Source organism: Oncorhynchus mykiss, chromosome 17, assembly GCF_013265735.2.
Source record: "Oncorhynchus mykiss isolate Arlee chromosome 17, USDA_OmykA_1.1, whole genome shotgun sequence".
Lineage (NCBI taxonomy): Eukaryota > Metazoa > Chordata > Actinopteri > Salmoniformes > Salmonidae > Oncorhynchus > Oncorhynchus mykiss.
In genome coordinates, this window is record NC_048581.1 from 4,610,003 (window position 1) to 4,632,291 (window position 22,289).

A 22,289-nucleotide genomic window follows, 5' to 3' on the forward strand; every position below is an offset into this window, starting at 1 on the left:
AACAACACTATCAACAAGGCAGGTCCTACAGGCCCTAGTTTCTACCTTCTTAACAGCACTATCAACAAGGCAGGTCCTACAGGCCCTAGTTTCTACCTTCTTAACAACACTATCAACAAGGCAGGTCCTACAGGCCCTAGTTTCTACCTTCTTAACAACACTATCAACAAGGCAGGTCCTACAGGCCCTAGTTTCTACCTTCTTAACAACACTATCAACAAGGCAGGTCCTACAGGCCCTAGTTTCTACCTTCTTAACAACACTATCAACAAGGCAGGTCCTACAGGCCCTAGTTTCTACCTTCTTAACAGCACTATCAACAAGACAGGTCCTACAGGCCCTAGTTTCTACCTTCTTAACAACACTATCAACAAGGCAGGTCCTACAGGCCCTAGTTTCTACCTTCTTAACAACACTATCAACAAGGCAGGTCCTACAGGCCCTAGTTTTGTCGCTCCTTGACTACTGTTCAGTCACAAAAAAAGCACTTAGGATATTTGCAATTGTCTCAGAACAGGGCAGCACGGCCCTTGGATGTACACAGAGAGCTAATATTAATATTATGCATGTCAATCTCTCCTGGCTCAAAGTGGAAGAGAGATTGACTTCATCACTACTTGTATTTGTGAGAGGTGTTGACATGTTGAAAGCACCGAGCTGTCTGTTTGAACTACTGGCACACAGCTCAGACATCCATGCATACCCCACAAGACATGCCACCAGAGGTCTCTTCACAGTCACCAAGTCCAGAACAGACTATGGGAGGCACACAGTACTACATAGAGCCATGACTACATGGAACTCTATTCCACAGTACTACAGAGAGCCATTACTACATGGAACTCTATTCCACAGTACTACATAGAGCCATGACTACATGGAACTCTATTCCACAGTACTACATAGAGACATGACTACATGGAACTCTATTCCACAGTACTACATAGAGCCATTACTACATGGAACTCTATTCCACAGTACTACATAGAGCCATGACTACATGGAACTCTATTCCACAGTACTACATAGAGTCATGACTACATGGAACTCTATTCCACAGTACTACATAGAGACATGACTACATGGAACTCTATTCCACAGTACTACATAGAGCCATTACTACATGGAACTCTATTCCACAGTACTACATAGAGCCATGACTACATGGAACTCTATTCCACAGTACTACATAGAGCCATTACTACATGGAACTCTATTCCACAGTACTACATAGAGCCATGACTACATGGAACTCTATTCCACAGTACTACATAGAGACATTACTACATGGAACTCTATTCCACAGTACTACGTAGAGCCATGACTACATGGAACTCTATTCCACAGTACTACAATAGAGCCATGACTACATGGAACTCTATTCCACAGTACTACATAGAGACATTACTACATGGAACTCTATTCCACAGTACTACGTAGAGCCATGACTACATGGAACTCTATTCCACAGTACTACATAGAGCCATGACTACATGGAACTCTATTCCACAGTACTACAATAGAGCCATGACTGCATGGAACTCTATTCCACAGTACTACATAGAGCCATGACTACATGGAACTCTATTCCACAGTACTACATAGAGCCATGACTACATGGAACTCTATTCCACAGTACTACATAGAGCCATGACTACATGGAACTCTATTCCACAGTACTACATAGAGCCATGACTACATGTAACTCTATTCCACAGTACTACATAGAGCCATGACTACATGGAACTCTATTCCACAGTACTACATAGAGACATGACTACATGGAACTCTATTCCACAGTACTACATAGAGCCATGACTACATGGAACTCTATTCCACAGTACTACATAGAGCCATGACTACATGGAACTCTATTCCACAGTACTACATAGAGAGCCATGACTACATGGAACTCTATTCCACAGTCCTACATAGAGACATTACTACATGGAACTCTATTCCACAGTACTACATAGAGCCATGACTACATGGAACTCTATTCCACAGTACTACATAGAGCCATGACTACATGGAACTCTATTCCACAGTACTACATAGAGACATGACTACATGGAACTCTATTCCACATCAGGTAACTGATGCCAGCAGTAGAAGTAGATAAAGCAGGTAGAATGGAACAGCGGGGACTGTGAAGCAACACAAACATTGGCATACACACACACACACACACACACACACACACACACACACACACACACACACACACACGATAGCATACACACACACACACGATAGCATACGCACTATACACACACATACACATGGATTTAGTACTGTAGATATGTGGTAGTGGTGGAGTAGGATCCATAATAAACCCCAGGAAGAGTAGCTGCTGCCTTGGCAACAGGATCTAATGGGGATCCATAATAAACCCCAGGAAGAGTAGCTGCTGCCTTGGCAACAGGATCTAATGGGGATCCATAATAAACCCCAGGAAGAGTAGCTGCTGCCTTGGCAACAGGATCTAATGGGGATCCATAATAAACCCCAGGAAGAGTAGCTGCTGCCTTGGCAACAGGATCTAATGGGGATACATAATAAACCCCAGGAAGAGTAGCTGCTGCCTTGGCAACAGGATCTAATGGGGATCCATAATAAACCCCAGGTAGAGTAGCTGCTGCCTTGGCAGGAACTAATGGGGATCCATAATAAACCCCAGGAAGAGTAGCTGCTGCCTTGGCAGGAACTAATGGGGATCCATAATAAACCCCAGGAAGAGTAGCTGCTGCCTTGGCAGGAACTAATAGGGATCCATAATAAACCCCAGGAAGATTAGCTGATGCCTTGGCACAGGATCTAATGGGGATCCATAATAAACCACAGGAAGAGTAGCTGCTGCCTTGGCAACAGGATCTAATGGGGATCCATAATAAACCCCAGGAAGAGTAGCTGCTGTCTTGGCAACAGGATCTAATGGGGATCCATAATAAACCCCAGGAAGAGTAGCTGCTGCCTTGGCAACAGGATCTAATGGGGATCCATAATAAACCCCAGGAAGAGTAGCTGCTGCCTTGGCAGGAACTAATAGGGATCCATAATAAACCCCAGGAAGATTAGCTGATGCCTTGGCACAGGATCTAATGGGGATCCATAATAAACCACAGGAAGAGTAGCTGCTGCCTTGGCAACAGGAACTAATGGGGATCCATAATAAACCCCAGGAAGAGTAGCTGCTGCCTTGGCAGGAACTAATAGGGATCCATAATAAACCCCAGGAAGATTAGCTGATGCCTTGGCACAGGATCTAATGGGGATCCATAATAAACCACAGGAAGAGTAGCTGCTGCCTTGGCAACAGGATCTAATGGGGATCCATAATAAACCCCAGGAAGAGTAGCTGCTGTCTTGGCAACAGGATCTAATGGGGATCCATAATAAACCCCAGGAAGAGTAGCTGCTGCCTTGGCAACAGGATCTAATGGGGATCCATAATAAACCCCAGGAAGAGTAGCTGCTGCCTTGGCAACAGGATCTAATGGGGATCCATAATAAACCACAGGAAGAGTAGCTGCTGCCTTGGCAGGAACTAATGGGGATCCATAATAAACCCCAGGAAGAGTAGCTGCTGCCTTGGCAGGAACTAATGGGGATCCATAAAATAAATGTTTGACGAGCAGGTGTCCACATACTGTTGGTCATTTATTGTAAGGATAGTAATTTATCATTATAAAATCTGTGACACCAGGCTACATGTATATATATAATAATCTATCATTATAATAACTGACTACAGCATCATATACTGGACTACACTAGTATGGACTACAGCATCATATACTGGACTACACTAGTATGGACTACAGCATCATATACTGGACTACACTAGTATGGACTACAGCATCATATACTGGACTACACTAGTCTGGACCACATCATAATGTGCTGGACTACACTAGTATGGACTACAGCATCATATACTGGACTACACTAGTCTGGACTACAGCATCATATACTGGACTACACTAGTCTGGACCACATCATAATGTACTGGACTACACTAGTATGGACTACAGCATCATATACTGGACTACACTAGTCTGGACTACAGCATCATATACTGGACTACACTAGTCTGGACTACACTAGTCTGGACTACACTAGTATGGACTACAGCATCATATACTGGACTACACTAGTCTGGACTACAGCATAATATACTGGACTACACTAGTCTGGACTACAGCATCATATACTGGACTACACTAGTATGGACTACACTAGTATAGACTACAGCATAATATACTGGACTACACTAGTCTGGACTACAGCATCATATACTGGACTACACTAGTCTGGACTACAGTATCATATACTGGACTACACTAGTCTGAACCACAGCATCATATACTGGACTACACTAGTATGGACTACAGCATCATATACTGGACTACACTAGTCTGGACTACAGTATCATATACTGTACTACACTATTCTGGACTACAGCATAATATACTGGACTACACTAGGATGGACTACACTAGTATAGACTACAGCATCATATACTGGACTACACTAGTCTGGACTACAGTATCATATACTGGACTACACTATTCTGGACTACAGCATAATATACTGGACTACACTAGGATGGACTACACTAGTCTGGACTACAGTATCATATACTGGACTACACTAGTCTGGACTACACTATTCTGGACTACACTAGTCTGGACTACAGAATCATATACTGGACTACACTAGTCTGGACTACAGCATAATATACTGGACTACACTAGTCTGGACTACACTAGTCTGGACTACAGAATCATATACTGGACTACACTAGTATGGACTACACTAGTCTGGACTACAGCATAATATACTGGACTACACTATTCTGGACTACACTAGTCTGGACTACAGTATCATATACTGGACTACACTATTCTGGACTATAGCATAATATACTGGACTACACTAGGATGGACTACACTAGTCTGGACTACAGCATCATATACTGGACTACACTAGGATGGACTACACTATTCTGGACTACAGCATAATATACTGGACTACACTAGGATGGACTACACTATTCTGGACTACAGCATAATATACTGGACTACACTAGGATGGACTACACTAGTCTGGACTACAGCATAATATACTGGACTACACTAGGATGGACTACACTAGTCTGGACTACAGCATCATATACTGGACTACACTAGTCTGGACTACAGTATCATATACTGGGCTACACTATTCTGGACTACAGCATAATATACTGGACTACACTAGGATGGACTACACTAGTCTGGACTACAGCATCATATACTGGACTACACTAGGATGGACTACACTATTCTGGACTACAGCATAATATACTGGACTACACTAGGATGGACTACACTAGTCTAGACTACAGCATAATATACTGGACTACACTAGGATGGACTACACTAGTCTGGACTACAGCATCATATACTGGACTACACTATTCTGGACTACACTAGTCTGGACTACACTAGTCTGGACTACAGAATCATATACTGGACTACACTAGTCTGGACTACAGAATCATATACTGGACCACTAGTCTGGACTACAGCATCATAGTCTGGACTACACTAGTCTGGACTACAGAATCATATACTGGACTACACTAGTCTGGACTACTGCATCATATACTGGACCACTAGTCTGGACCACAGCATCACATACTGGACTACACTAGTCTGGATTACAGAATCATATACTGGACTACACTAGTCTGGACTACACTAGTATAGACTACAGCATAATATACTGGACTACACTAGTCTGGACTACAGCATCATATACTGGACTACACTAGTCTGGACTACAGCATCATATACTGGACTACACTAGTCTGGACTACAGCATCATATACTGGACTACACTAGTCTGGACTACAGCATCATAGTCTGGACTACACTAGTCTGGACTACACTAGTCTGGACTACAGCATCATATACTGGACTACACTAGTCTGGACTACACTAGTCTGGACTACAGCATCATAGTCTGGACTACACTAGTCTGGACTACACTAGTCTGGACTACAGCATCATATACTGGACTACACTAGTCTGGACTACACTAGTCTGGACTACAGCATCATATACTGGACCACTAGTCTGGACTATACTAGTCTGGACTACAGCATCATAGTCTGGACTACACTAGTCTGGACTACACTAGTCTGGACTACACTAGTCTGGACTACAGCATCATATACTGGACTACACTAGTCTGGACTACACTAGTCTGGACTACAGCATCATAGTCTGGACTACACTAGTCTGGACTACAGCATCATATACTGGACTACACTAGTCTTGACTACACTAGTCTGGACTACAGCATCATATACTGGACCACTAGTCTTGACTACACTAGTCTGGACTACAGCATCATAGTCTGGACTACAGCATCATAGTCTGGACTACACTAGCTCAGTTTGCCGAACTTGTGAACACGATGCCCTTGTTGTGTGTGTAGTCTGTTTTAAAGTGATGTGATATGTACCACGACGACCTTGTTTTGTGTGTAGTCTGTTTTAAAGTGATGTGATGTGATATGTACCATGACGCCCTTGTTGTGTGTGTAGTCTGTTTTAAAGTGATGTAACATGTACCATGACGCCCTTGTTGTGTGTGTCGTCTGTTTTAAAGTGATGTAACATGTACCATGATTACTATCCAGGTTGAACCTGCGGGAGCTGGGACCCTGGACCTGTCACATGAGGTGGTTGGTCTGGGTGATGGCCTCTGTTGGAACCACATACGTCTTCTTCTTCCACGAGAGGTGAGGTGGTTATGGGGAGGGGGGGGGGCTTCTACGAGAGGTGAGGTGGTTATGGGGAGGGGGGGGGGGGCTTCTACGAGAGGTGAGGTGGTTATGGGGAGGGGGGGGGGCTTCTACGAGAGGTGAGGTGGTTATGGGGAGGGGGGGGGGGCTTCTACGAGAGGTGAGGTGGTTATGGGGAGGGGGGGGGGCTTCTACGAGAGGTGAGGTGGTTATGGTGGGGGGGGGGGGCATCTACGAGAGGTGAGGTGGTTATGGTGGGGGGGGGGGCATCTACGAGAGGTGAGGTGGTTATGGGGAGGGGGGGGGGGGTGAGGTGGTTATGGGGAGGGGGGGGGGGGGCTTCTACGAGAGGTGAGGTGGTTATGGGGAGGGGGGGGCATCTACGAGAGGTGAGGTGGGTATGGGGGGGAGGCATCTACGAGAGGTAACGTGGTTATGGTGGCGGGGGGCTTCCACGAGAGGTAACGTGGTTATGTGGGGGGGGGTGGTGTTTTCTTCCACGAGAGGTAACGTGTTTGTGGTGGGGGGGGTCTTCTACGAGAGGTAACGTGGTTATGGGGGGGGGGGGGTTTTCTTCAATGAGAGGTAACATGTTTGTGGTGGGGGGGGGGATGTCTTCTCCCACGAGAGGTAACGTGTTTGTGGGTGATGTGGGGGGGGGGGTATCTTCTCCCACGAGAGGTAGCGTGTTTGTGGGTGATGTGGGGGGGTGTCTTCCCCCACGAGAGGTAACGTGTTTGTGATGGGGGGGGGGTGCCTTCTTCCACGAGAGGTAACGTGTTTGTGGTGGGGGGGGTGTCTTCTTCCACGAGAGGTAACGTGTTTGTGGTGGGGGGGGTGTCTTCTTCCACGAGAGGTAACGTGTTTGTGGTGGGGGGAGGGGTATCTTCTCCCACGAGAGGTAACGTGTTTGTGGGTGATGTGGGGGGGTGTCTTCCCCCACGAGAGGTAATGTGTTTGTGGTGGGGGGGTGTCTTCTTCCACGAGAGGTAACGTGTTTGTGGGTGATGTGGGGGGGTGTCTTCCCCCACGAGAGGTAACGTGTTTGTGGGTGATGTGGGGGGGGTGTCTTCCCCCACGAGAGGTAACGTGTTTGTGGTGGGGGGGAGGGGTGTGTCTTCTCCCACGAGAGGTAAGAGGTCACAATACTCCACTCTGACCTTTTAACCCTGACTCTTGTGAGACCCTAAACCCTAACTATGTTCCTGACCTATATCTAACCTCCTCCTTCTCTCTTTCTCTCTCTCTCTCTGTCTCTCTCTCTCTCCAGGTATAAGTTGATGGAACTGATCTGTTATACAGTGATGGGAGTGTTCCCAGCCTTGGTCATCCTGTCAATGGTGAGACACTTTTAGACATCAAACTCTAAAAATGCTCAAATCGGGGATATTGACTTGCATTGGTTTTTAGAGCACAAATGCAACAAAAAAAGTTAGCATTTTAAGAAGGTGGCCAGGTAAAGGTGGCCAGGTAAAGGTGGCCAGGTAAAGGTGGCCAGGTAAAGGTGGCCAGGTAAAGGTGGCCAGGTAAAGGTGGCCAGGTAAAGGTGGCCAGGTAAAGGTGGCCAGGTAAAGGTGGCCAGGTAAAGGGGGCCAGGTAAAGGTGGCCAGGTAAAGGTGGTCAGGTAAAGGGGGCCAGGTAAAGGTGGCCAGGTAAAGGTGGCCAGGTAAAGGTGGCCAGGTAAAGGTGGCCAGGTAAAGGGGGCCAGGTAAAGGTGGCCAGGTAAAGGTGGTCAGGTAAAGGTGGTCAGGTAAAGGGGGCCAGGTAAAGGTGGCCAGGTAAAGGTGGCCAGGTAAAGGTGGCCAGGTAAAGGGGGCCAGGTAAAGGTGGCCAGGTAAAGTTAGCCAGGTAAATCTAGCCAGGTAAAGGTGGCCAGGTAAAGGTGGCCAGGTAAAGGGGGCCAGGTAAAGGGGGCCAGGTAAAGGTGGCCAGGTAAAGTTAGCCAGGTAAAGGGGGCCAGGTAAATCTAGCCAGGTAAAGGTGGCCAGGTAAAGGGGGCCAGGTAAAGGTGGCCAGGTAAATCTAGCCAGGTAAAGGTGGCCAGGTAAAGGTGGCCAGCTAAAGTTAGCCAGGTAAAGGTGGACAGGTAAATCTAGCCAGATAAAGGTGGCCAGGTAAAGGTGGCCAGCTAAAGTTAGCCAGGTAAAGGGGGCCAGGTAAATCTAGCCAGGTAAAGGTGGCCAGGTAAAGGTGGCCAGCTAAAGTTAGCCAGGTAAAGGTGGCCAGGTAAAGTTAGCCAGGTAAAGGTGGCCAGGTAAAGGTGGCCAGGTAAAGGTGGCCAGGTAAAGGGGGCCAGGTAAAGGGGGCCAGGTAAAGGTGGCCAGGTAAAGGTGGCCAGGTAAAGGTGGCCAGGTAAAGGTGACCAGGTAAAGGTGGCCAGGTAAAGGGGGCCAGGTAAATCTAGCCAGGTAAAGGGGGCCAGGTAAATCTAGCCAGGTAAAGGTGGCCAGGTAAAGGTGGCCAGGTAAAGGGGGCCAGGTACATTTAGCCAGGTAACAGTGGCCAGGTAAAGGGGGCCAGGTAAATCTAGCCAGGTAAAGGGGGCCAGGTAAAGGGGGCCAGGTAAATCTATTCAGGTAAAGGTGGCCAGGTAAATCTAGCCAGGTAAATCTAGCCAGGTAAAGGTGGCCAGGTAAAGGGGGCCAGGTAAATCTAGCCAGGTAAAGGTGGCCAGGTAAAGGGGGCCAGGTAAATCTAGCCAGGTAAAGGGGGCCAGGTAAATCTAGCCAGGTAAAGGTGGCCAGGTAAAGGTGGCCAGGTAAAGGTGGCCAGGTAAAGGGGGCCAGGTAAAGGGGGCCAGGTAAAGGGGGCCAGGTAAAGGTGGCCAGGTAAAGGGGGCCAGGTAAAGGGGGCCAGGTAAAGGGGGCCAGGTAAAGGGGGCCAGGTAAAGGGGGCCAGGTAAAGGTGGCCAGGTAAAGTTAGCCAGGTAAAGTTAGCCAGGTAAAGGTGGCCAGGTAAAGGTGGCCAGGTAAAGGGGGCCAGGTAAAGGGGGCCAGGTAAAGGGGGCCAGGTAAAGTTAGCCAGGTAAAGGGGGCCAGGTAAAGGTGGCCAGGTAAAGGTTGCCAGGTAAATCTAGCCAGGTAAAGGTGGCCAGGTAAATCTAGCCAGGTAAAGGTGGCCAGGTAAAGGGGGCCAGGTAAATCTAGCCAGGTAAAGGGGGCCAGGTAAATCTAGCCAGGTAAAGGGGGCCAGGTAAAGGGGGCCAGGTAAATCTAGCCAGGTAAAGGTGGCCAGGTAAAGGTGGCCAGTGTCGTGGAAATTTCCTTAATTACCAAATGATGAGAGAGCAAATCACACACATTAAGTTATGCTTAATCTTCGCCTTTAATAATAATTAAGCTTTTGCAATAGCATTTTGACTTTCAACAGTTCAGTATCTCTAATGAAAAGTTGAGAGTGCTCAACATAATGGCAAATGGGATCCTTTATAGCAAAGATCCACCCCCCCTAGACGACATGACAAACCACAGGTCTTAGGAACTTACACAAAGAAAATACTTTATTTCAGAGAGGAATATCCCCTAGTCAGACAGAGTGGGCTATAAATTATCGTTCAGTTTGGTCTCCTAAACAAAGCTCTTATCTTGTCCTTGGTATAAAATGGTACCAAGACATTACCCCCACCCTATGATATATATCAAATTGTCATTTAGATAGAACCAATTCTAAATACAACCAATCCTGGACACACTCACGGAGAGGAGAGTGGGGCTATAGGTCAAAAGATATGTTTACACATGATGACCCCTTGACCTCTCCCCTCTCTGCGGCCCATGCAACTTAGTCTTGACATAGAACAGATAACTGCCAATGGCCACCACTATAGTACAACAAAATACATTCTTATGAGAAATAACTCATAAGCATATCATGAAAATAAAACATCTTATCTATGTTACCCAACTAATTCTGATCATTCCCTAACACCAGGTAAAGGAAACCAAAGCACGGAATGCTTTCTCTTGTCCGTAGACTGCTTACTGGGACAGAACCAGTATGTTATAATCATAATAACGCATGGGGCTTTCTCTTGTCCGTAGACTGCTTACTGGGACAGAACCAGTATGTTATAATCATAATAACGCATGGGACTTTCTCTTGTCCGTAGACTGCTTACTGGGACAGAACCAGTATGTTATAATCATAATAACACACGGGACTTTCTCTTGTCCCCGTAGACTGCTTACTGGGACAGAACCAGTATGTTATAATCATAATAACACACGGGACTTTCTCTTGTCCCCGTAGACTGCTTACTGGGACAGAACCAGTATGTTATAATCATAACAACACATGGGACTTTCTCTTGTCCCCGTAGACTGCTTACTGGGACAGAACCAGTATGTTATAATCATAACAACACATGGGACTTTCTCTTGTCCGTAGACTGCTTACTGGGACAGAACCAGTATGTTATAATCATAACAACACATGGGACTTTTAAATAACTTTAAGGACCCCGAAGTCTCTTTACAATTGTAGAAATGAAACTAAAAAAAACAGTAATCAAAACAACACAACACAAGGCACAGAAACAAAGAGAATGGTTGGGGCCAGGTAAAGGGGGCCAGGTAAAGGGGGCCAGGTAAAGGGGGCCAGGTAAAGGGGGCCAGGTAAAGGGGGCCAGGTAAAGGTGGCCAGGTAAAGGTGGCCAGGTAAAGGTGGCCAGGTAAAGTTAGCCAGGTAAAGTTAGCCAGGTAAAGAATTAACTTTCACCCTTGTTGTCCCCCTGTAGCCGGACCGCGAGGGGCTGTGGGAGTTGTTAGTGGGCGGTGCCTGTTACTGTCTGGGCATGGTGTTCTTCAAGAGTGATGGCCTCGTCCCATTCGCCCATGCCATCTGGCACCTGTTTGTTGCCATGGGAGCAGGCGTCCATTACTACGCCATCTACCGGTACCTCTACACGCCAGCAGCCAATCAGATGAAGACATCCAGATGACACACGGAGACCGGGGGCGAGGGGTGATGACATCACAGGACGTTGAAGGAAGGAGTGGACTTGTGAAGAAGTGATGTCAAGAAAGGAGGGATGGAGAGATGAGAATAGAACCATAGCAACGTGGAGAGATGAGAATAGAACCATAGCAACGTGGAGAGATGAGAATAGAACCATAGCAACGTGGAGAGATGAGAATAGAACCATAGCAATGTGGAGAGGTGACAATAGAACCATAGCAACATGGAGAGATGAGAATAGAACCATAGCAACGTGGAGAGATGAGAATAGAACCATAGCAACGTGGAGAGATGAGAATAGAACCATAGCAATGTGGAGAGGTGACAATAGAACCATAGCAACATGGAGAGATGAGAATAGAACCATAGCAACGTGGAGAGATGAGAATAGAACCATAGCAACATGGAGAGATGAGAATAGCAACGTGGAGAGATATTTTTTACATTTCACTTTTATTTAACCAGGTAGGCCATGATGTCATAATGATAGTTTAACCAGGTAGGCCATGATGTCATAATGATAGTTTAACCAGGTAGGCCAGTTGAGAACAAGTTGAGAACAGTTGAGAACAAGTTCTCATTTACAACTGCGACATGGCCAAGATAAAGCAAGCAGTACGACAAAAACAACAACACAGAGATGAGAATAGAACCATAGAAACATGGGGAGATCACTGGTTTATGTGTCCTGGACAGACTGGATGTAGATCACTGGTTTATGTGTCCTGGACAGACAGGATGTAGATCACTGGTTTATGTGTCCTGGACAGACAGGATGTAGATTACTGGTTTATGTGTCCTGGACAGACTGGATGTAGATCACTGGTTTATGTGTCCTGGACAGACAGGATGTAGATCACTGGATGTTGGTCACTGGTTTATGTGTCCTGGACAGACAGGATGTAGATCACTGGTTGATGTGTCCTGGACAGACAGGATGTAGATCACTGGTTTATGTGTCCTGGACAGACTGGATGTAGATCACTGGTTTATGTGTCCTGGACAGACTGGATGTAGATCACTGGTTTATGTGTCCTGGACAGACAGGATGTAGATCACTGGTTTATGTGTCCTGGACAGACAGGATGTAGATCACTGGTTTATGTGTCCTGGACAGACTGGATGTAGATCACTGGTTTATGTGTCCTGGACAGACAGGATGTAGATCACTGGTTTATGTGTCCTGGACAGACTGGATGTAGATCACTGGTTTATGTGTCCTGGACAGACAGGATGTAGATCACTGGTTTATGTGTCCTGGACAGACAGGATGTAGATTACTGGTTTATGTGTCCTGGACAGACAGGATGTAGATCACTGGTTTATGTGTCCTGGACAGACAGGATGTAGATCACTGGTTTATGTGTCCTGGACAGACTGGATGTAGATCACTGGTTTATGTGTCCTGGACAGACAGGATGTAGATCACTGGTTTATGTGTCCTGGACAGACAGGATGTAGATCACTGGTTTATGTGTCCTGGACAGACTGGATGTAGATCACTGGTTTATGTGTCCTGGACAGACTGGATGTAGATCACTGGTTTATGTGTCCTGGACAGACAGGATGTAGATCACTGGTTTATGTGTCCTGGACAGACAGGATGTTGATCACTGGTTTATGTGTCCTGGACAGACATGATGTTGATCACTGGTTTATGTGTCCTGGACAGACTGGATGTAGATCACTGGTTTATGTGTCCTGGACAGACAGGATGTAGATCACTGGTTTATGTGTCCTGGACAGACAGGATGTAGATCACTGGTTTATGTGTCCTGGACAGACTGGATGTAGGTCACTGGTTTATGTGTCCTGGACAGACAGGATGTAGATCACTGGATGTTGGTCACTGGTTTATGTGTCCTGGACAGACAGGATGTAAAGTTAGTTATGTAACCCTCCAGTGTAGTGTAGTGTAGTGTGCGTGGTAGAGTAGTCTAGAAATGACAGATGGTGAAGGTGTTTCTCCTGATTGTACTACTAATACATTCCAGTCTAGTGCAGGTATTATCCTACTACAGCCATTATTACTATTATTGTTATTATTATTACTATTATTATAATTACATTCCAGACTAGTGCAGGTATTATCCTACTACAGCCATTATTACTACTACCATAATTATTATTATTATACTATTGTTACTATTATTATTCTTATTACTATTACTGTTATTATTTGTACTATTATTCGTTTTTACTATTGCTATTACTATTATTATTATTGCTATTATTATTACTATCATTATTAATAGTATTATTATTTTTACTGTTGTTATTATTGCTATTATTATTAGTGTTATTATTTATACTATCATTATTAATAGTATTATTATTATTACTATCATTATTAATAGTATTATTATTATTACTATCATTAGTAATAGTATTATTAGTATTACTATCATTATTAATAGTATTATTATTATTATTGCTGTTATTATTTATACTATTATTAATAGTGGTATTATTATTTTTACTGTTGTTATTACTATCATTATTAATAGTAGTATTGATATTATTATTATTATTATTGCTATTAATCTTATTACTGTTGCTGTTATTACTAATATTATAATTATTACTATTATTACCGCTACTATTATTACTATTTCTAATAGTATTATTATTATAGTTATTATTACTATTATTACCGCTACTATTATCACTATTTCTAATAGTATTATTATTATAGTTATTATTACTATTATTACCGCTACTATTATCACTATTTCTAATAGTATTATTATTATAGTTATTATTACTATTATTACCGCTACTATTATCACTATTTCTAATAGTATTATTATTATACTTATTAGAACTAGTATTACTGTTACTATTATTACTCTTTTTAATAGTATTATTATTATTACTATCATTATTAATAGTATTATTATTATACTTATTAGAACTAGTATTACTGTTACTATTATTACTCTTTTTAATAGTATTATTATTACTGCAGTTATAATTACTATATTATCGTTACTATTATTACTAATTTAATAGTATTATTATTATAATTATTATTACTATATTACTTTTTAATAGTATTATTGTTACTAGTATTATTATTAGTGATGCACCGATATGACATTTTTGGCCAATATTTTCCTAGTTAAATAAAGGTTACACACACACACACACACACACACACACACACACACACACACACACACACACCCCACACTGTTGGCATTGACGTATGTCCCTATTACTAGTAAATGTGATCAAAACCTTATTCCTTTCACTTACTTGCTGTGCTGTTTCGTTGTTCATTTGTTCAGTCATTTCCTTTTATCTTTTATTTGATTTCATCTTTATTTAACCAGGTAGGCCATGATGTCATAATGATAATTTAACCAGGGAGGCCATGATGTCATAATGATAGTTTAACCAGGGAGGCCATGATGTCATAATGATAGTTTAACCAGGTAGGCCAGTTGAGAACAAGTTCTCATTTACAACTGCGACCTGGCAAAGATAAAGCAAAGCAGTGCGACAAAAACAACAACACAGAGTTACACATAAACAAACGTACAGTCAATAATACAATATAACAAATGCTACGGGTGGGTGTTGCTATGGTGACCAGTGAGCCGAGATAAGGCGGGGCTTTACCTAGCAAAGACTTATAGATGACCTGGAGCCAGTGGGTTTGGCGACGAGTATGAAGCGAGGGCCAGCCAACGAGAGCATACAGGTCGCAGTGGTGGGTGGTATAAGGGGCTTTGGTGACAAAACGGATGGCACTGTGATAGACTGCATACAATTTTCTGAGTAGAGTGTTGGAGGCTATTTTGTAAATGACATCTCCGAAGTCGAGGATCGGTAGGATGGTCAGTTTAACGAGGGTATGTTTGGCAGCGTGAGTGAAGCATGTTTGTTACGAAATAGTAAGCCGATTCTAGATTTAATTTTGGATTGGAGATGTTTAATGTTGAGTCTGGAAGGAGAGTTTACAGTCTAACCAGACACCTAGATATTTGTAGTTGTCCACATATTCAACCACTGGGTTAGTTAGGTGACCTGGGTTAGGTCAGACATGTTGACCCCTCTGGGTCCCCAGGACCAGGAACCACTGGGTTAGTTAGGTGACCTGGGTTAGGTCAGACATGTTGACCCCTCTGGGTCCCCAGGACCAGGAACCACTGGGTTAGTTAGGTGACCTGGGTTAGGTCAGACATGTTGACCCCTCTGGGTCCCCAGGACCAGGAACCACTGGGTTAGTTAGGTGACCTGGGTTAGGTCAGACATGTTGACCCCTCTGGGTCCCCAGGACCAGGAACCACTGGGTTAGTTAGGTGACCTGGGTTAGGTCAGACATGTTGACCCCTCTGGGTCCCCAGGACCAGGAACCACTGGGTTAGTTAGGTGACCTGGGTCTAGAAGGCCCCTCTGATGATTTAGAAACAGACAGTGTGGATGTTATAATGTCTCAATATGTTTGCTCACTTCAATAGTGTCTTTGGTTATTCTCAGAGGAACTGAGAGGAATGTCATCAATACAATTATACTTCTGTATATTATTATGTTGTCGTATTCCAGGACATGACCTCTCCTGCCCTTCGCCCCTCTGATGTCCTTTATTCTGACAGCAGTGGAAAGCCCTTCCCAACCACTGATCTGACGGCAGCAGAAAGCCCTTCCCAACCACTGATCTGACAGCAGTGGAAAGCCCTTCCCAACCACTGATCTGACAGCAGCAGAAAGCCCTTCCCAACCACTGATCTGACAGCAGTGGAAAGCCCTCCCAACCACTGATCTGACAGCAGCAGAAAGCCCTTCCCAACCACTGATCTGACAGCAGCAGAAAGCCCTTCCCAACCACTGATCTGACAGCAGCAGAAAGCCCTTCCCAACCACTGATCTGACAGCAGCAGAAAGCCCTTCCCAACCACTGATCTGACAGCAGCAGAAAGCCCTTCCCAACCACTGATCTGACAGCAGCAGAAAGCCCTTTCCAACCACTGATATGACAGCAGCGGAAAGCCCTTCCCAACCACTGATCTGACAGCAGTGGAAAGCCCTTCCCAACCACTGATCTGACAGCACCAAAAAGCCCTTCCCAACCACTGATCTGACAGCAGCAGAAAGCCCTTCACAACCACTGATCTGACAGCAGCAGAAAGCCCTTCCCAACCACTGATCTGACAGCAGCAGAAAGCCCTTCCCAACCACTGATCTGACAGCAGCAGAAAGCCCTTCCCAACCACTGATCTGACAGCAGCAGAAAGCCCTTCCCAACCACTGATCTGACAGCAGCAGAAAGCCCTTCCCAACCACTGATCTGACAGCAGCAGAAAGCCCTGCCCAACCACTGATCTGACAGCAGCAGAAAGCCCTTCCCAACCACTGATCTGACAGCAGGAGAAAGCCCTTCCCAACCGCTGCCCTGACAGCAGCAGAAAGCCCTTCCCAACCACTGCCTTGACAGCAGGAGAAAGCCCTTCCCAACCACTGCCCTGACAGCAGGAGAAAGCCCTTCCCTCCTGGCCCTCCTGACCCTGACACAGTGACCTCCTGACCCTGACACAGTGACCTCCTGACCCTGACACAGTGACCCCCCGACCTCACACTGCTGTGTTTTATAGCACAGTGACCACGGTGACCTCCTGACCCTGACACAGTGACCCCCCGACCTCACACTGCTGTGTTTTATAGCACAGTGACCACGGTGACCTCCTGACCCTGACACAGTGACCTCCTGACCCTGACACAGTGACCCCCCCGACCTCACACTGCTGTGTTTTATAGCACAGTGACCACGGTGACCTCCTGACCCTGACAGTGACCCCCCCGACCTCACACTGCTGTGTTTTATAGCACAGTGACCACGGTGACCTCCTGACCCTGACACAGTGACCCCCCCGACCTCACACTGCTGTGTTTTATAGCACAGTGACCACAGTGACCTCCTGACCCTGACACAGTGACCCCCCCGACCTCACACTGCTGTGTTTTATAGTACAGTGACCACGGTGACCTCCTGACCCTGACACAGTGACCCCCCCCGACCTCGGACTTCTGTGTTTACACAGACAGTATTGTAACACGGATGTAACATTAAAACACATAGGCCTAGGTAACATGGTAACATGTATGTAACATGTATGTGCTCTGCTGTAGGAGCACACTATCCTGTAGTGTTCTGAGCCCCCCCCCCCCAAACCCCCACCCTCCGCACCTCCAGATTCAGAAATGGCACCCTATTCCCAATATAGTGCACTACTTTCTTTTGATATGCGGGAGACCCCTGAGTTAGAATCGACCGCCTGTCGCAGAACCCTCGCTCTGTTGCTATGGCGATGCCCTAAATAATCTAGGGTACCAAAACCCCGCCCCTCCTTCCCTCCACTGCTCTCCAGAATAGATACCTCGTCTCCTCTGTCACGTCTTGTTGTTTCTTCTCCCCGGTGTCGTTAAACCGGCGTTCCTGATTAATGTGGTTAATATGTTGTTGTTGTTGTTGTTGTTGTTGTGATTCCGATTTGTTGTTATTATTCTATTTCAGCATCGCTCTTTAAACAATGAGTCAGTTTGTGAATGAACTGGCTGACAACAACTGACCAATCACACGTCAGACTGGGAGACGTACGCTGACCAATCACACGTCAGACTGGGAGACGTACTCAGACCAATCACACGTCAGACTGGGAGACGTACTCAGACCAATCACACGTCAGACTGGGAGACGTACTCAGACCAATCACACGTCAGACTGGGAGACGTACTCAGACCAATCACACGTCAGACTGGGAGACGTACTCAGACCAATCACACGTCAGACTGGGAGACGTACTCAGACCAATCACACGTCAGACTGGGAGACGTACGCTGACCAATCACGCGTCAGACTAGGAGACGTACGGTCGATCACCAGTTTGGGATGGTATAGACTGCTCTTAATGCTGCAGTCTGTAATTTAGCTCGTCCCCCTTGTGGTCACAGGACGAAATGCACAAACAATCAACACTCAAAACAAAACATATTAAGCCAATCGATGTATAGACTCGTGAGGAACCTCTGTTTACAAACAATGGTTGGTTTGAGTGTCAGTAGGGAGCTAACAGAGTGTTCTACTGCCACAGACAGACTGGTGTTCTCCAGCCCTTATCATAGACAGACCATAGAGGTGTTATAGACAGGTTATAGACAGACTGGTGTTCTCCAGCCCTTATCATAGACAGACCATAGAGGTGTTATAGACAGGTCATAGAGGTGTTATAGACCGTTCACAGACAGACTGGTGTTCTCCAGCCCTTATAACGGACGGTTATTACACTTCATAGACAGGTCATAGAGGTGTCATAGACAGGTCATAGAGGTGTCATAGACAGGTCATAGAGGTGTCATAGACAGGTCATAGACGGGTCATAGAGGTGTCATAGACAGGTCATAGACGGGTCATAGAGGTGTCATAGACAGGTCATAGAGGTGTCATAGACAGGTCATAGACGGGTCATAGATGGGTCATAGACCGTTAATAGACCGGTCATAGAGAGACCATAGAGGTGTCATAGACCGTTCATGGACAGACCATAGAGGTGTCATAGACTGTTCATAGAGAGGTTATAGACAGATCATAGACAGGTCATAGAGGTGTCATAGACAGGTCATAGATAGGTTATAGACAGGTCATAGAGGTGTCATAGACTGTTCATAGACAGGTCATAGAGGTGTCATAGACAGGTCATAGAGGTGTCATAGACAGGTCATAGAGGTGTCATAGACAGACCATAGAGGTGTCATAGACAGTTAATAGACCGGTCATAGCGAGGTTATAGACAGGTCATAGAGGTGTCATAGACCGTTCATAGACAGACCATAGAGGTGTCATAGACTGTTCATAGACAGACCATAGAGGTGTCATAGACTGTTCATAGACAGGTCATAGAGAGGTTATAGACAGATCATAGACAGGTCATAGAGGTGTCATAGACAGGTCATATATAGGTTATAGACAGGTCATAGAGGTGTCATAGACTGTTCATAGACAGGTCATAGAGGTGTCATAGACAGCTCATAGAGGTGTCATCGATAGAGCTATCATACGTTTGTCAGATCTGTATTATGTATCTCATAGATCAGCCATGTTTTAGAGCACATAGGCAGGTTAACATGTTACAGAACTATAAAAGACTTGTTATGAACAGGTAATAACTGGTCTACGGAACACTGAGAGTCTGTCTCTACTGCCACAACACCACATCTGTTATACCATGACATAAGTCTGTTATGAACATGCTATGAACATAGTATAGATGCTTAATAAGGGTAGTCGTCAGTCTCTCTACTGCCACAACACCACATCTGTTATACCATGACATAAGTATGTTATGAACATGTTATGAACATGTTATAGATGCTTAATAAGGGTAGTCGTCAGTCTCTCTACTGCCACAACACCACACCTGTCAGACCATGACATAAGTATGTTATGAACATGCTATGAACATGTTATAGATGCTTAATAAGGGTAGTAGTCAGTCTCTCTACTGCCACAACACCACACCTGTTATACCATGACATAAGTATGTTATAAACATGTTATAGATGCTTAATAAGGGTAGTCGTCAGTCTCTCTACTGCCACAACACTGCCTCAGACGTTGCCATGGATGTGTTTTCTAATGTAAATAAGTCACTCCCACTTTCTACACCGCCCATGGGCCTTTATAAACCCTCTTCACCCTCTTCATAGGAGCTCTATAACAGCCTGCATTACTACTCCATACGTAGTGGTTATAAGTGTTTATAATGCTATAAGTGTTTCTGTGGAGCTGGCCATTGGGCTTGGACTACCATCTACAGAGAGCAGGGTTTTGATTCCACCAAGCAGTAACACACCTGATGATTCTACTTGTCAAAATCTTTGATTTAATATTACTGTGATGACGATGATGATGATGATGATGATGATGATGATGTGTTTTCTATGTGTCTGTAATTTTAATAACAAGCTTTTATATCAGTGAGATTCAGTCTACTGTGGTTATTATGATGTCTGTGTCTCTCTCTGTCTGTCTGTTTCCTACCTGTCTGTCTGTCTGTCTGTCTGTCTGCTTTGTCTGTCTGTCTGTCTGTCTGTCTGTCTGTCTGTCTGTCTGTCTGTTTCCTACCTGTTTGTTCTGTGTGCCTGTCACTGTGGCAACAGTTTGAGGAAGGCCCTTTCCTGTTTCAGCAGGACAATGCCCCTGTGCACAAATCGAGGTTTATACAGAAATGGTTTATTGAGATCAGTGTGGAAGAACTTGGCTAGCCTGCACAGAGCCCTGACCTCAACCCTTTGAACTGAACACCTTTGGGATGAATTGGAATGTCGACTGCGAGCCAGGTCTAATCGCCCCCCAACATCAGTGCCCGACCTCACTAATGCCCTTGTGGCTGAATGGAAGCAAGTCCCCACAGCAATGTTCCAACATCTAGTGGAAAGCCTTCCCTGAAGAGTGGAGGCTGTTATGGCAGCAAACGGAGGGACCACCTCCCTATTGACACCTATGATTTTGGAATGAGATGTTCTACGAGCCGGTGTCCACATACTTCTGGTCGATTAGTGTATCTGGACCCTCTAATTGTACCAGTCTGTATGATCCGCCAGAGGGCGCCGTTTCACTGCATTAAGTTCAGTCTGCTGCTGCGCTGCCTTCAGATTCAGAATGACAGTGCCCTGTTGGTGTGAGCAAACATTCAATACCGTACGGTAATTCATTGATGACTTTAATATGCTACGAAGCAAACCGATAAGGGGGGGGGGGTCAAGAGCTTTCGAATCTTTCTGAAGACGCATCGAACTAGTTGAGATGATTTAGCATCTTATTCTCCTCGTTACGTTTTATGACGCCTATGATGACACCACCAAGCTCTAAGAAGTGTTCAGTATTCCAACCACACGCTACTCACCTTTACGGGCCTACATCGTGCCCGCGCCGCGCGTGTCCGCCAGACGGAGACCTGTGGTGTCCACACTTTGCGCATCAGCAGGTGCACCCACCCCACCCATACCCAGAGCGAACCGAAAGGTTCCCGGTGAGTGAGCTCGTGTGTTTCCGTCACCGTTCGTAACCCCGGTTTGGTGTGGAATGCAGACGCCAGAGGAACAGAGAGGGCTCGAGCAATCCGTGGAGGCGCGCGAGTGGAACGGGGAGGAAAAAAACGGTTCACTTAACAATTAACGAGGAGGAAGTTACTGTCAAAGGGACTCCGTTACCGGTCCATATTCCAAGGAGATATACGCGTTAACTGGTTCAGTCGATTCCATAGGTTGCACACGGGATGAAGAGAGGTCCGGGGTTTCTCCGGTGTGCACCGTATGAACGCAGACACTGCAGACAACGTGAGTGGTGTTACTATACACTGTCTACACACATTACTGTATTCTAACCAACCAGGTAACACTGTCTCGTAGAAGGATATCAGAATGATATTCAGTTCCTGAATTAGACCATTAGATTATTATGTAGCCTTTCACGAGACCATTTTTAAAGAGACGCATTTGATTATCTTGGACGTGTTGCAACATCTTGGTCACACACA

At 45.4% G+C, this 22,289-nt stretch overlaps 1 protein-coding gene across 2 annotated transcripts in view; it reads left to right on the forward strand.

The window, feature by feature from the left end:
- Positions 1 to 13,973, forward strand: part of LOC118940220 (monocyte to macrophage differentiation factor 2-like) — a 38,104-nt gene extending 24,131 nt beyond the window's left edge. Inside the window, exons 5-9 of one of the 2 annotated variants that reach the window (XM_036948698.1) lie at positions 6,691 to 6,792; positions 8,066 to 8,135; positions 11,531 to 12,216; positions 12,285 to 13,545; positions 13,583 to 13,973. In XM_036948698.1, coding sequence (XP_036804593.1) covers positions 6,691 to 6,792; positions 8,066 to 8,135; positions 11,531 to 11,734 — 376 coding nt within the window. In that variant the 3' untranslated portion in view covers positions 11,735 to 12,216; positions 12,285 to 13,545; positions 13,583 to 13,973. Of the gene's footprint in view, positions 1 to 6,690; positions 6,793 to 8,065; positions 8,136 to 11,530; positions 12,217 to 12,284 lie in introns of both variants that reach the window. The other variant, XM_036948697.1, reaches the window with a different exon arrangement.
- The last annotated feature ends 8,316 nt before the right edge of the window (positions 13,974 to 22,289 follow it).